This window comes from Dama dama, chromosome 20 (genome assembly GCF_033118175.1).
Source record: "Dama dama isolate Ldn47 chromosome 20, ASM3311817v1, whole genome shotgun sequence".
Classification (NCBI taxonomy): domain Eukaryota; kingdom Metazoa; phylum Chordata; class Mammalia; order Artiodactyla; family Cervidae; genus Dama; species Dama dama.
Window position 1 is genome coordinate 48,818,851 of NC_083700.1, and position 15,742 is coordinate 48,834,592.

Sequence of the window (15,742 nt, forward strand, 5' to 3'; positions counted from 1 at the left end):
GAAGAGCGCTCCAGTATTCTTGCCTGGGAAATTCCATGGACAGAGAAGCCAAGCAGGCTACAATGCATGGGGCTGCAAAAGAGTCAGACACAACTGAGTGACTAAACAACAACAACATGTTGTGATATAATCCCTGCCACTACTTTCAAATTTTCAAAAACCTCTACAACAAAACCTGATTTGTGAATTTGGAGGAATCAAGGCAGATACCAAAATGACAGGCTCAAGAGACAAGGTATAAGTAGAATCTAAAATAGAGCAGAAACATGGAAGTGAAGCAAGTCATGATTAAGAAAAACACAACTTTCTGAAACTCTTCAGAAACATTTGGCTATTCCTACCATCTACAGACTGGGGCTTTGAAAAAGACAAAGGACCACCCCATAAGCTGGTGGACATGCCTACACTTTGATGGCCAACAACTAGATCACACTCAGTCAAACAATTAATAGATGAAACAAAAAAAGTACCTAAACACACAGTTCATAAGACTAAAGGGGGATGCTTATTTGTTTAAAAACACTTCATGGAAAAGGTGACCTTGACCTAACCTTTAAAGGATAAGAGTTGAAGAACAGAGAATATAGGAAGAGATATTCCAGGTACGGCTAAATCATGAATAAGGCTCCAAAGCCAAGAAGCAGTGTGGCCTGTTCAGAAAACAGTGCAGAAACTGGTCTATTTGGAACACAGTAGTTGCTGGCAGGTAATGGAATAAAAGATTAGCCAGGTAAAGTGAGACCAGATAAAGGCAGATTCTGAAATCCAGGATGAGAAATCTGAACTTTGACAAGCATTCATGGGAAGAGAAAGAAAACTGCTTTGTTCTGCTTCTGTTCTTTGTTGTTGTTGTTGTTGTTTTTTTAAGATCATAAAACAGTTTAGCAATGTTGACTGGTCCCTTCCTTGCCTTCTAAAACTGGCCCACTGATTTCCTACCCTCCCCTACCCCCAGTTCCTGTTATATAATCTCAGGCACACAACTATCACTTCTCTGAAGATAATGCCTTTAACTCACGTTTGTGCTAGTACCCCATCTCCAACTGCCTGTCAATTATCCTTAAAAAGTCTTCAACTATCCTGTATCACTTGTCCATCCTATAAATGCTTCTGAATGTCTATCCTGTGACATATGCAAAATAGGAATGTAAAGATGACTCAGTCCATAGCCTCCAGAAACTCACAGTCTGATGCAGGCAGAAGCCAAGAAAATAAACTGGTACAATATAGAGCAGAGGAATGCTTAGAGCAGCATGAGCACAGAGGACATCAGTTTGGAGATCAGGAAAAGACAGACGATATTCAAAAGAAAGTGCTAACTGAACTGAGTCATGAAGGAAAATAAACATCAAAGGGTGGGAAGAAGTGGTGGGGATGAGAATGATTACAATTAGACTGCAAGGCTGGGCAGAGCCCATCCCACTCAGAGACTGTTTATTCTATATGGCTGGCAGAGTAAGTAGTAAAGGACCAGATCATGAACACCATTCTCTCATGCTAAGAATTCTGTATTTTAGAATAGCTGAAAGAGTTGAATGAAGAAATAACATGACCATATCTGTGTTTCTTAAAAAGAGCTCTCATGGCAGTGGACAACGGACTGAAAGAGCATGACCATGCCTCATAAAATGCAACAAAAATCTGATAAAGGCTTCTGTTAACATTCAATTTATCTCCAGTCATTCATTCCTATCCTCATTCTAGGCTTAGCTCATATCCTTCATAAAACCTTCCCTAATTCTTCCCAACCATATTACTCTCTTCTTTCAGAAGTTTCTAAGGCCTGACTGTCTGTACACTGCATTGTCATCATCTTACATTTTTAATTAATTCACACTTAAAGATGACATATATTTTTTAATGTATGTGTGACACATACATACAAACACCTCCATCTCACAGTACCTAGCATGGTAATACATTATGAAACAGATAATTCCTTTGAATTGAATACATGGGTCTCCTTTATCCATGAATAAAATGATTCCACTATTCCCCACATAAATAATAAACAAATAAGATGTATGACTAATCAAAACTAGGGTGAAAAAGTTAGTACAGTGGTCATATAGAACAAGGGAGCTTTCTGGGGAGATGAAAACGTTCTAATTTTATGAAAGGAATGTGTTAAACTGTTGCATCTATTTATTTTAAAAATACACAGGATGTGTATAGCTCAACATATACAAATTTTACCTAAAAATCTTTAAAAAATAAGGGGTAGGGAGCAAGGAGCTATAGATGAAACAAGAATGGTAGAATGTTGATGGTACTTTTTGTGTAGAGTGTATGGGGGTCCACAAAATTATTCTGCTTACTTCAAAAGCATGTGAGGTTTTCCGTAATAAAAGTATATTTCTCCCAGTCAAATCATATATAACTAAAAAACTACCCAGAAGATTAAATTACTCATTCTCCCAATGTCTGGAATAATGTAATGTTCTATCTTTTAAAGTGATTTTACCATCTTTATTACCTATCTGGTTCTAAGGACTATCTTCTACGACAAATTTGTTAATAGCACAGACAAGTTATAAAGGTCAAGCAGTCACAATTTCCTTAATTAGGCACTATGCTGCTGCTAAGTCGCTTCAGTCATGTCCGACTCTGTGCGACCCCATGGACTGCAGACCACCATAGTAGAGTTAATTAGCCCTGTTACCAAAGATACCCAAAAAGCCAGTAAAACATAAAGTTAGAATGTTCTAATCTTCAAACTATTGAAGGAGGAAACAGACAGAACAGGCTCCATCTTGAAAGCAGGACTCCATCTTGGGCCGGACTGTGGACTTTGAGCTACATGCCCAGTATCTGTGGAAACCACAAGCCAACTGGAAAACCAGGTCCCCGGGACAGAAGAGCCCCAGGGCTCGTACCTAGACTCTCCGTGGCCTAAAAGAATACCCTAATTATGTGTGTAACCAAATAGAATCATAAATTTTATTATGCTTATTGGGCTATGGCCACAGGCCTATTGATAATTGTGCACTGTTAACTACCTAGGCTTAAGGCATATGAATCACGGATTAACTTTGACTGTATCTTTCCTTTCCTTTTTTCAGACTAGTTTCAGGGAATTTGGGGAGGTGGGTTTGGACACGTATACTTAAGAGTATATAAGGTTTTCACAAAAACTGGTCAGGGTCCTTGGCTAAGAGGAGACTCTGCCTTGGGCCCGCCAGTGTAAAAACTGCACTCCACTATCTGCACTGTCCTTCTGAGTGAGTCTGTTTGCCGGAATGAGTGGCTACAACACTATGATGCCAAAGACGGCAACTGAAAGATATCCAAATGATTCTGGAAGTATATTATCTACAAAGATAGATTTGACACCATTCTTCATGGCTTTAAAATAATCCAACAATTTTATCTCTGTAATTTAAAATTCAAGCTTATCTGCTCATAATTTGCATTCCCCTCCCACACTATTTAATGTGTAAAATAAAGATTTTCCTTAGTACTGTACTGCCAGTGCAAAAGATTAACAAGAATCTTTTGTTTAGTAAATTAACTGCTGCATAGTTTAATTCCCTCCAAAGTTTACAAAATTTCTCAGAAAGAGATCTATAGAGCATTTTACATTAATAATGAATAAACACCCAAAATTATTTAATAAGCCAGATTATCTTATACTGTTATGCTATTATTGCTACTATTTCCCATCAGATTATGCTGAAACTTTTCCTCACTCAATTATCTATGGCCTTATTAATCAGGAACTACTTTAGCTGTGACTGGAAGGGACTTGAAGGACTTGGAGAGTGTTTCTGGGATGCTGACAATGTTCTTAACTGGGTGCAGATCTGGGTGATGATTACATGAGTGAGTTTCATTTGTGAAAATTCTTCAAGCTCTACACTTATGTGTACTTTTCTTCAACTATGTAATTCTACAATAAAACAAAGTTTTTATTTTAAAAAAATCATAAAAGCAAGCCAGAGCTGTTAGGGCAGTCCTTAAATCCCCCTCTCCCATAATAAAACACCTGTTCCATGCCCTGAAATACTTCTCCACAAAAATGTAATTCAAAGTTATTTTACGACATTCAACATTTTCTACTGGCATATTCCCAGATAATGCATAACTTCCATTTGCAACTGGGAGCTCAGAAAGCATACAATCTCATCTAAAATTTTGTTTATATACATTTTCCATAATAAGTCATTTTAAAAGCAAACTGGATAGAAGAAAAAGCTCTGTTCTGTTCTGATGAAGATGCCAATCATTTTCAACTTTGTTAAGCAGATTTACGAAGGAAAAGAAGGGCCACTGCTTCAGACTTTAATAAGATAAAGAAATCAGGGACAGGGGAAGGTTTAGGAAGAACTTCAAGGGAAGGAAGCCCACCTGTCAATGTTTTAAACCAACCTCTATTACTAATCAGATATAATAGGCAAATCAAAAGAGAAGGCAACAATACCTGCCCAAAGAAATGAATGAGATAAAATGCATGAAAACACTGTGCCAAGATTCAATACTTTCCCGGCAGGCATACTTGACATAGCCTTTCCTCATTCATCTGCTGAAGCAAATAAATTATATCTACAACCCCACAACAAGTAACTCAATTCTCTCTTCCTTCTCTAATCTTATAATCTCCCAAAGTTAAATTTAAACATCAAAATTCTCGAGGGAGAAGGAACGGAGTATAATCAATAGAGCTCCTAACCCTTATCTAAAGCACACTTGCACCTTCCACCTGCGAGCCAAGAAAGGGAACCTTGCCCTCCAAATACCTCGGAACCGATTCAGCCTTTTCGGCTGAAATGCCAGGGCGTCCACTGACCAACTCCAAAGGGACACCACTTTAGAAAGCAACTTTGCAAGTGGATCCGGGATAGTTCGCATGAACCATCCTAGCGACTTCTCAACGGCAACTACTAAGGATTCATGCCAAACCTCACCCACTGACTTAAACAACAGCCTCCAGCCTGTGCGTCCAATCCCCAACCTCAAAGCACACAGAAACGTCCACAAAGCAAACCCACTGACAGATGAGATGGCAAAACTACAACACACCCAGAAAGTTGATCCAAAAAAGGAGGTGATGGAGTTGATGTAAAAAGGGGAGGATATGGGGGCGGGGGGCACTCCTCGGATCAGAGGCACAGGTTTGCTAGCGGGTGCAAGAAAAAGATTCACACCCCCGGGGGCAGAGTGGGCAGCTGGACAGGCAGGCGGAGCGTAGGGAGCACGGGGAACTCCCGCGTCGCGGGACACCCGGACACCCTGACATTGGAGCCTGGCAGCGCCCGCGGCCAGTCCCGGCTCCACTTGACCCCGCGGGGCAAAGGGGATCGTCCGCCGGGCGAAAGAGAAGAGCGCCCGGGGAGCACCAGCTCGGGCCCGGGAAGGCGGCGCGGCCACGGGCCTTCTTACCCGTGCAGGCCGAGGGCGCGGCGCCGCTTGTGGAGCAGGCAAAGCAGCAGGAACGCGGCCCCCGCCAGCGACGAGTTTCGCACCGTCAGGTACTTGCTGAAGGCCGCCATGGCACAGCCAGCACGAGCGAGACAGGGAAGGGATCGGGGACGCGGACGCGGCGGCGACTACCGTAGTGCAGGAAGCGCGAGGGAGACTGGGAGGAGAAGAGCGCGCGGAGGGAGGGCGGTGCCGACCGCGCAGGACCGCCCCCTGGCGCGCGCCGCCGCGCCGGCCGCGCGCCGGCCGCGCGCCGGAGCCCACCTCGGACTTTGGCTCGGCGGGAGCGCGCGCAGGCGCCACTGGGGCCAGAACAGACTCGGGACGCGCTCTGCGCACGCGCCTACCCTCCTGGGTTCGCCGAGCACGCGAGCGCAGAGACGCCCCTGCGGCTCAGTTTGCCGCTGGTCGCTCTTAACAAGCCCTCTGTGTATCCCGCGGTCTCGCCCTTACCCCCACCTCCGCGCGCGCACACGCACAAGGCTTTCACAAGAGCTGGAAAAGCCGCCCTGGACTGTGCCAGGGGCTTGGTGAGACTTGCCCCTCCGCCTCCACTGTTGGGCAGTTACCACCCTCTTAAAGGAGCCAGGAAGAAGGGGACCGGCCCCATCACAGATCCTTTACACAAAACTGAGGGCGCAGTAATCCTTTAGAGGAAAACAACTGTAGGAAGCTCTCAGAGGTGTACGGAAGTGTGGAAAAACTGACTACAAATCAAAAGTCTTTTTCCAAGCCAGTGTTTTCTAAACCATAAATTTTCATCTCTAGGGGATTATATATCGGTTTGGTAGATGGAGACCACTACTTTTTTTTTTTTTTTAATGAAATCTAGAAGAATAGAGCAATCTCAGGGTGCCCTACGTGTAATGGAGTTGTTCTGAGAAAATTTTATATCATGTGGCTCTATGTGCCCCGAGAAGTGAAACAAAATGTATTTCTTAATGTGGCTCTGATCAAACACATTTGAGAAACACTATCCTCTGCAGAGGGACATTCAGCCTTAACAAGAGTGCATTGTGATCATGCTGGCCTTACTCCCGGAATCAGAAGGGCATTACAGATTACAGCATTCTTCAGCCAGGGCCTGTGATACAGAAATCCCTAGCATTTAGACGGGTATGTACAGTGACTAGTGAGTCCCTGTCTTTAGTTGAGGAAAGGAGAAAAAAGCAAGTGTGTCAATCAGAAAACAAGTTCATATATTAAAGTAGCCCAGTTTGAAGTAGCCCACAAAACAGTGGTTTCCTAGGTGTTTTCTCAATATAAACTGGCAATTGCTTGATACAGATTACAAGAGTCAGTCAAGAAGGCAAAAGGGAAAATTACTAGGTCATTAAAAAATTGCATAGCACTGTGAAAGTGTTAGGGACTTGGGAGAAAGTGATTATCATCTTGGATTTTCTATGCAAGGTTAGTCCAAAATATGTCTATTTAGTAAATAGATTGTATTTTTTTTTTTAAAAAAAGATACATTTAGGAAGTAGACTATAGCTCAGAGAAAAGACAAGAATGATTCACTGGGCAAGATATTCTAAAAATACCCTTGTTCAAGATGCATCAGTGGACTTCCTTGGTGGCCCAGTGGATGAGAGTCTGCCTGCCTATGCAGGGGAAACAAGTTAGATCCCTGGTCTGGGAAGATTCCACATACCTCAGAGCAACTAAATCCATGAGCCACAACTTCTGAGCCCAGATGCTGCAACTACTGAAGCCCAATGCCTAGAACCCAGTCTCCTCAACAGGAGAAGCCAGGGCAATGAGAAACCCATGCACTGCAATCAAGAATAGCCCCCGCTGGTGGAAGGGATTATTAGGGACTTTGGGAAGGTCATGTACACACTGCTATATTTAAAATGGAAAACCAACAAAGACCTACTGTATAGCCATGAAATTAAAAGACCCTTACTCCTTGGAAGGAAAGTTATGACCAACCTAGACAGCATATTAAAAAACAGAGACATTACTTTGCCAACAAAGGCTCATCTAGTCAAGGCTATGCTTTTTCCAGTAGTCATGTATGGATGTGAGAGTTGGACTATAAAGAAAGCTGAGCACCAAAGAATTGATGCTTTTGAACTGTGGTGTTGGAGAAGACTCTTGAGAGTCCCTTGGACTGCAAGGAGATCCAACCAGTCCATCCTAAAGGAGGTCAGTCCTGGATGTTCATTGGAAGGACTGGTGTTGAGGCTGAAACTCCAATACTTTGGCCACCTGATATGAAGAACTGACTCATTTGAAAAGACCCTGATGCTGGGAAAGATTGAGGGCAGGAGGAAAAGGGGATGACAGAGGATGAGAGGTTGGATGGCATCACCAACTCAATGGACATGGGTTTGGGTGAACTCCGGGAGTTAGTGGTAGACAGGTAGGCCTGGCGTGCTGCGGTTCATGGGGTCGCAAAGAGTCGGAAATGACTGAGCAACTGAACTGAACTGAACTGAAAGCACATGGAACTCTGCTCAAAGTTATGTGCCAGCCTGGATGGGAGAGGGGCTTGGGAGAGAATAGATACATGTATATGTATGGCTGAGTCCCTTCCGTATATACTTGAAACTACTGCAACATTGTTAATCAGTTATACCCCAGCAGAAAATGTTTTTGGTGTTAAAATAATGATAATAATTTTTTAAAAAAGCAAAAAAAAAGAGTAGCACCCACACTGCAACTAGAAAAAGCAAAGATGATCCAATGCAGCCAAAAATACAATAAATAAATAATTTTAAACAGAAGCGTTACTGATTCTTAAAAATGAAATGAGTTAAATATGAGCTCAAATAATTTTATCCCATCATATAAATACCACCAGGGGCAAGTCTGTAACCCGACAAAGTTACGTTTACTAATTTGCTACAGCAAAGGAAACCACAGAGCAAAGGAAACAGAGGAATTGTGGGTATGTCTCCAAAAAAGGGAAGAAAAGCAGATGGTTATAATATTAGGGGAAAGAAAGAACTTAGGTAGACTAAATGAAACAGTACTTAATAGAGCAAATCAGATCTATATGTAAAGGAATTAATATCAGACCTGCATCGAGAAGCAGACTAGGGGATCTGTTTCTTGAAAGGTAAGATTAATGTAGAATATGCGTGTGTGTGCAAAGTTCACTTCAGTCATGTCCAACTCTTTGCACTCTATGGATTGTAGCCCACCAGGCTCCTCTGTCCATGGGATTTCCCAAGAATACTAGAGTGGGTTGCCTTTTTCTCCTCTAGGGAATCTTCCTGACCCGGGGATCAAACCCAAGTCTCTTTTGTCTCCTGCATTGGCAGGAAGGTTCTTTACCACTAGTGCCACCTGGGAAGCCCCTCACTAATAGTATTTCCAAACAATGAAGTTTCTGTCAACCTAGGATTTTAAAAAAGTTTCCTTAGTACTGTATCCTTCAATAATTAGCCAAAGCACATTTTCAGATTCAAACTTTATAATTTTTTAATGTGACTTTATTGGGCAATCTCCAGGAGCTCTGATTTTTAAAGAATTTGAACTAATGAGAATAGGGAAGAATGGGGAATATGGAGCTAAGGAATCTAGAAAACCTCTTGAACAGATAGTGTGATAGACAGCCTCTAGCACTGTCACAGATGATTCTTGCTTCCTGGTATTCATACCTTTGTGTAATCTCCCTCATACAAGGGCTGATCTGTGTGAAAAAAAAATTATGGCAAAGGTGATGATACGTGACTTCTGAGATCAGATCATGAAAGGTATTGTAGTTCCTGCTGTGATCTCTCAAGTTGCTGCTGCTGGAGAAGCCAACTGCTACAGGGAACAAACAGCCCTGGGAAAGAATTGAGGACTCCTGCCAAGGGCCAGCACCAGGTCACTTAGCCCTGGAAGCAGATCTTTCATCTCCAGTCAAGTCTCAGATGACTGCAGCCTCATGAGCCATCACGAGCTAGAACACTAAACCCAGATACCCCTGAATTCTTAACTGACACAAACTGTGAGAGAGAATATATGCTGATTGCTGTTTTAAACTAGTGAATTTTGGAGTAATGTATTATGCAGCTGATGTGATTAGGGCTAACCCTTGTAAAATGGATGGAGGAAAAGGACTCTAGGAGAGATATAATAGGAGGAAAAAGACACAAAGACAAGAAGATACGAAGCAGGAAGATGATTAAGTCTGGTGTGGATGGAGATTCAAGAAGAAGGAGTGTGAAATGACAGAAGAGGATGCAATGTTTAATGGAAGGTCTAAAACACCAAGGTAACCAGTTGGGACTTTATTCTGTGTATAAAAGGGAGTATTGCAGGTTTGGGGGCCTCAGCTATCATTTAAGAAACAGTAGTGTGTAGGATGGATTGAAGGAGAAAACATCAAGTAGAGAGACCAGTTTGAACACTTTTGAAATAATCTAGATAAAAGGTCATAGGCATCTGAGTGACAGCAGCACAGAACAAACAGGAAGGAAAGCACTTTGTGGATTCAGATTGGATGGAGATAGGTGAGATTGTTGTTTAGTAGGATCATTATTTAGTTATTTTTTAATTAACTCTGAAATTTCCAGGTTGAGTTGCCTGAGAGGACCATAATATTTACCAGAAGGCAGAGGCACAGAAATGGCACCTGCTTGTCAGGAAAGATAATGAGATGCAGATAAATGAATTCCTCACTAGTTCCTCATCACCAAGATAAACCCCAAGATCCTTAGCATCCTATTCAAAGGCAATTATATAAGCTCTGTCTACCTCTCTGAAGGGAATTCTCTGGTAGCTTAGTTGGTAAAGAATCTGCCTGCAGTGCAGGAGACCAGAGTTCAGTCCGTGGATTGGGAGGATCCCCTGGAGAAGGAAATGGCAACCCACTCCAGTAATATTGCCTGGGAAATCCCATGGACAGAGGAGCCTGGTAGGCTACAGTCCATGAGGTTGCAAGAGTCGGACATGACTTAGCAACTAAACCACCACCTCTCTGAATTCCTAACTTTGCACTCTTCCCTACTCCCAGCAGCTATATTCTACCCCTGACCCGGGGGACAAATGCACATTCCTATTCCCCTCTGTGGTTTTCCCTTGAGTATGTTATTCCTTCTACTTGAAATACCAATCCCATTTTGTCCTAACATCCTTTAAAATGAAGCTTTGATGGTCTCCTACCCCAAACTGTCTTTTCTGAAACCACTTTCCCACCATCATCCACCCCCACTCCCAGCAAAGTTAACCACTCCCTCCTTTGTACTACTTCTGTTTCATATGTAATTCTATTAATGTATAGCAGGTTAATGTATAGTAGCCGTGAAATCAAAAGATGCTTGCTCCTTGGAAGAAAAGTTATGACCAACCTAGACAGCATATTAAAAAGCAGAGACATTACTTTGTCCACAAAGGTTCATCTAGTCAAAGCTATGGTTTTTCCAATAGTCATGTATGGGTGTGAGAGTTGGACCATAAAGAAAGCTGAGTGCCGAAGAATTGATGCTTTTGAACAGTGGTGTTGGAGAAGACTCTTGAGAGTTCCTTGGCCAGCAAGGAGATCAAACCAGTCCATCCTAAAGGAAATCAGTCCTGAATCAGTCCTGAATATTCATTGGAAGGACTGATGCTGAAGTTGAAACTCCAATACTTTGGCCACCTGATGTGAAGAACTGACTCATTAGAAAAGACCCTGATGCTGGGAAAGATTGAAGGCAGGAGAAGGGGACGACAGAGGATGAGATGGTTGGATGGCATCACCGACTCAATGGACATGAGTTTGAGTAAACTTCGGGAGTTGGCAATGGACAGGGAGGCGTGGCGTGCTGCTGTCCATGGGGTTGCACAGAGTCGGACACGACTGAGCAACTGAACTGAACTGAACTGAACTGATAGTAGGTTATCAGGGAGGCAGATCTTAAAACTTTCTTTTAAGACAAACTGCTAGTCATTTCTCTGACAAAGTAAACCTCAAGTCACCAGGAACATTTTGTCTTTGCTTAGAAAAGAAACACTTGAAAGGCCCTTCTTAGTGACACATATATAGGAGCATTTTGTACCCATTGCATTGGGGAAAGTATGTAACAGGACATCCGGACAAGACCATTCCTCCAAATAATCCTAGTTAGCCCAAGTTGGTAATGGGAAAGTTTGCCTGGGATTGCCTCCTGGGAAGAAAGATTGAGATGTCAACCTCGTTGCTTTCCAGGTTCAACATTATTACAACCTTTTGATAGACTGAGATAAACTTTGATAGACTGAGATAGCCCTGCCTCACAGCTCAGGAGCCTACAGAGAAACTCCCAGGGGAAATAGGAAGCCTGGGCTGGTGAGCCAGTTCAACAACAGAGTCTCATGGCCGCAACACCTGTTTCCAGCACAGTACTTGGCTAAGCCATGCATGGCCCATGTGCTCAGTCATGTCCGACTCTTTGCAACCCCATGGACTGTAGCCTGCCAGGCTCCTCTGTCCATGGAATTTTTCCAAGCAAGAATTTTCCATTTCCTACTCTAGGGGATCTTCCTGACTCAGGGATTGAACCTGCATCTCCTGCGTTAGAGGCAGATCCTCTACCACTGAGTCACCTGGGAAGCCATGAAAGCCGTATGAATTTAAAAATATATATATATATATAAAATATAAATAAATAAATAAATCCAGTCATTCAGGAATACCCACATTCTTTGGGAACAGTATCCAAACATAGAAACACCTTGGGGATCCATGCGTCAGCTGCTCTACAAGCTGGGCACCCAGGATGTCATGACAGGGAGCAAGGACGGGCAAGAAAGCCAACTCACAATGGCAACACCAGCTAGTAGCCAAATATTTTTGGCAACAGTTTCCTATCTTGTGTGGAGACAGAGAACTCACTTCTGGTGAGCTGAATTAGCACCTGAGGTGAAGTGGCTGAGAAAGGCAGTCTCAAATATAAGGTACTGGGTTTCCTAATAAGGACCTAAATGGGTCAATTAACTGAAAAAATAAATGATGTGAAGTGATATGTGAGTATTGCCCCAAACTGATGAAGCAGGTCATACTGATTAAAAGCATACACACACGTGTGTGCAGACGCAATGTGTCGGACTCCGTGACCCCATGGACCGTAACCTGCCAAACTCCTCTGTCCACGGGATTGTCCAGGCAAGAACACTGGAGTGGGCTGCCACGTCCGCTTCCAGGGAATCTTCCTGACCCGGGGATTGAATCTACGTCTCTTATGTCTCCTGAATTGGCAGATGGGTTCTTTACCACTAGTACCACCTGGAAGCAACTCCCCCCCACCCCACCCCACATACACAGTAGTACTTTTTGTTTTCTATAGAGTAGGTATATTCCTAAGCCCTGTATGCTGTTGACATATAGCAGACACATAGCAAATGTTTGCTAAATTGAACAAATATTTTCTACTGTTAACAGGAATGCCCTGTGGAAAATGCCTAGCAAGTAATTACAAAATTAAGATCTAGTTCATAGGAGAAAAGATCAGTAATAAACATTTTTTCATATGAAAATGTTTATTAATGACTTACCATGGGCCAGGAACTGAGGCCAGTGGTGAGAAAAACAGAATAGTCCTTACCCTGAACAGATATTAAGCAAAAAATAAAATAATTGTAAAATCCAACTAAATTAAGAGTTTCAAGTATACATTTAGAAAGGATAGACAGTGGAACTAGTAGTAAAGAACCTACCTGCCAATGCAGGAGACGTAAAGAGGCATGGGTTCGATTCCTGGGTCAGGAAGATCCCCTGGAGGAAGGCATGGTAACACACTCCAGTATTCTCGCCTGGAGAGCCCCTGGTGGGATATGGCCCATAAGGCCGCAAAGAATAGGACACAACTGAGCGACTAAGCACACAGGCATACATGGATTTAGAAGTCTTCTGTTTACAAACAGATGAATCCTTGGAATGGAATAAGAATTAAAAAGAAAAATGGGCAGTTGAGAAGTGAAGTATAATCTTATGAAACACCTACATTTCAAGGATAAAGGAAGGGAAAAGAGCTGGGGCAGTGAGAATAATTTATAAGGTAGTATAGGAACAATGAGGCGTGATGCTCACGGAAGTCAAGATAAAAGAGAGTTCCAGAAGGGTATAAGATTGTTAATTCAGATTATTGGTTAAATGTTGGAGATATATTCTTTTGTGAAGCCTTTCCTGGACTCTCTTTTCCTCTCTCCAGTGTCCCTAATGCACACTGTTCTGACTTTTGTGACAGCTCCTTTATAATGCTTATTTATGTAAATGGAAGTAGCAAGGGGAGGAACTAAGTCTTATTTTTCTTTTTTTCTTTTTTAATGTGAACCAATTTTAAAGTCTTTATTGAATTTGCTACAATATTGCTCTGTTTTATGTTTTGGTATTTTGGCCCCAAGGCATATGGGATCTTAGCTCCCCCCCCCCCCCCCCCCCCCCCCCCGCCGCCGCCTTGCTTTGAAAGTGAAGTTTTAAAACCCATGTCTATGTACCATAGCTTTCTTATCCATTCGTCTGCTGATGGGCATCTAGGTTGCTTCCATGTCCTGGCTATTATAAACAGTGCTGCGATGAACACTGGGGTACACATGTCTCTTTCAGTTCTGGTTTCCTCGGTGTGTATGCCCAGGAGTGGGATTGCTGGGTGATATGGCAGTTCTATTTCCAGTTTTTTAAGGAATCTCCACACTGTTCTCCATAGTGGCTGTACTAGTTTACATTCCCACCAACAGTGTAAGAGGGTTCCCTTTTCTCCACACCCTCTCCAGCATTTATTGCTTGTAGACTTTTGGATAGCAGCCATTCTGACTAGCAACTAATGGTACAATGGAATATTACTCAGCCATTAAAAAGAATACATTTGAATCAGTTCTAATGAGATGGATAAAACTGGAGCCCATTATACAGAGTGAAGTAAGCCAGAAAGATATACACCAATATAGTATACTAACGCATATATATGGAATATAGAAAGATGGTAATGATAACCCTATATACAAGACAGAAAAAGAGACACAGATATATAGAACAGACTTTTGGACTCTATGGGAGAAGGAGAGGGTGGGATGATCTGAGAGAATAGCATCAAAACATGTATATTATCAAGTGTGAAACAGATCGCCAGTCCAGGTTGGATGCATGAGACAAGTGCTCAGGGCTGGTGCCCTGGGAGGACCCAGAGGGATGGGATGGGGAAGGAGGTGGGAGGGGGGTTCAGGATGGGGACCACATGTGAATCCATGCCTGATTCATGTCAGTGTACGGCAAAAACCACTACAATATTGTAAAGTAATTAGCCTCCAACTAATACAAATAAATGGAAAAAATAAAAAATAAATAAAACCCAGGTCTCCCGAATTGCAGGGGGATTCTTTACTGTCTGAGCCATTAGGGAAGCCCTTGGATCACCAGGAAAAAGTGAAAGTGTTAGTAGCTCAGTCATGTCTAATGCTTTGTGACCCCACGGACTGCAGCCCGCCAGGCTCCTCTGTCCATGGGATTCTCCAGGCAAGAATACTGGGGTGGGTTGCCATTCCCTTCTCCAGGAGATCTTCCCAACCCAGGGATTGAACCCTGGTCTCCTACATTGCAGGCAGATTCTTTACCATGGGGCCACCAGGAAAGCCCCTTATTTTTCTTTAATCCCACATCACCTCAATAAAAAAATTGGAACCATACCTCATACTGCAAACAAAAGAAACAGAATAATTTCTAAATTGCTCAAAGAATTGAATAAAAAGAAAAAGGAAATTAAAAGAAACTATTAAAACCATTGAAAGAAAACAAAGAATTATTCATGAAATAGTTATAATGTTGGCATGAGGAAGACCTCCACAAGTATTAAAATCCAGAAACTGTAGATGAAAATAATTGATACTGGCTACTAAAAATAATGTCTTCTCGATTAAAAAATAAAAAACACCATACAGTAAGCAGAAAGAAAACTGTAGGAAAAAAACTGTACTTTATTTCTGACACTAGAGGTTCATTTTCCTAAAAGTACATCAAATCAGTAAGAAAAAAGCCACAGCTAAATAGAAAACTGAGTAAATAATATGAATAGTTTACAGAATAAAAAATTCAAGTTTGAAAACATACTTTTTATCACACATGATATGTGACACAAAATAAAACTACACTAAAATACAATTTTGACCCACCAAATAGGCAAAGATCCCAAATGTTTAAAACACACTATGTCATTTTTTAATGAATATTTCTGAGGGCCAGGTAAATTTGAGCAAACTGTAAGATAATTGGTCAAAAAGATCTCAGAGAGACAGCAATGAGTGGTCCTGAAGAGAGATCTTAGCTGCCTGTCAGGGGATTGACCCTGGGTACCCTGTATGAAAATCAGAAATCCTAGCCACCGGACCACAAGAGGCTTTAGGCCAGAAGGAAAGTGTCCATGGCTCTTTCTCCTGT

General features: G+C 42.3%; 1 protein-coding gene across 1 annotated transcript in view; it reads right to left on the reverse strand.

The window, feature by feature from the left end:
- Positions 1-5,583, reverse strand: part of ABCD3 (ATP binding cassette subfamily D member 3) — a 76,905-nt gene extending 71,322 nt beyond the window's left edge. Inside the window, exon 1 of the mRNA XM_061121335.1 lies at positions 5,380-5,583. Coding sequence (XP_060977318.1) covers positions 5,380-5,489 — 110 coding nt within the window. The 5' untranslated portion in view covers positions 5,490-5,583. The remainder of the gene's footprint in view (positions 1-5,379) is intronic.
- Between the last annotated feature and the right edge of the window lie 10,159 nt (positions 5,584-15,742).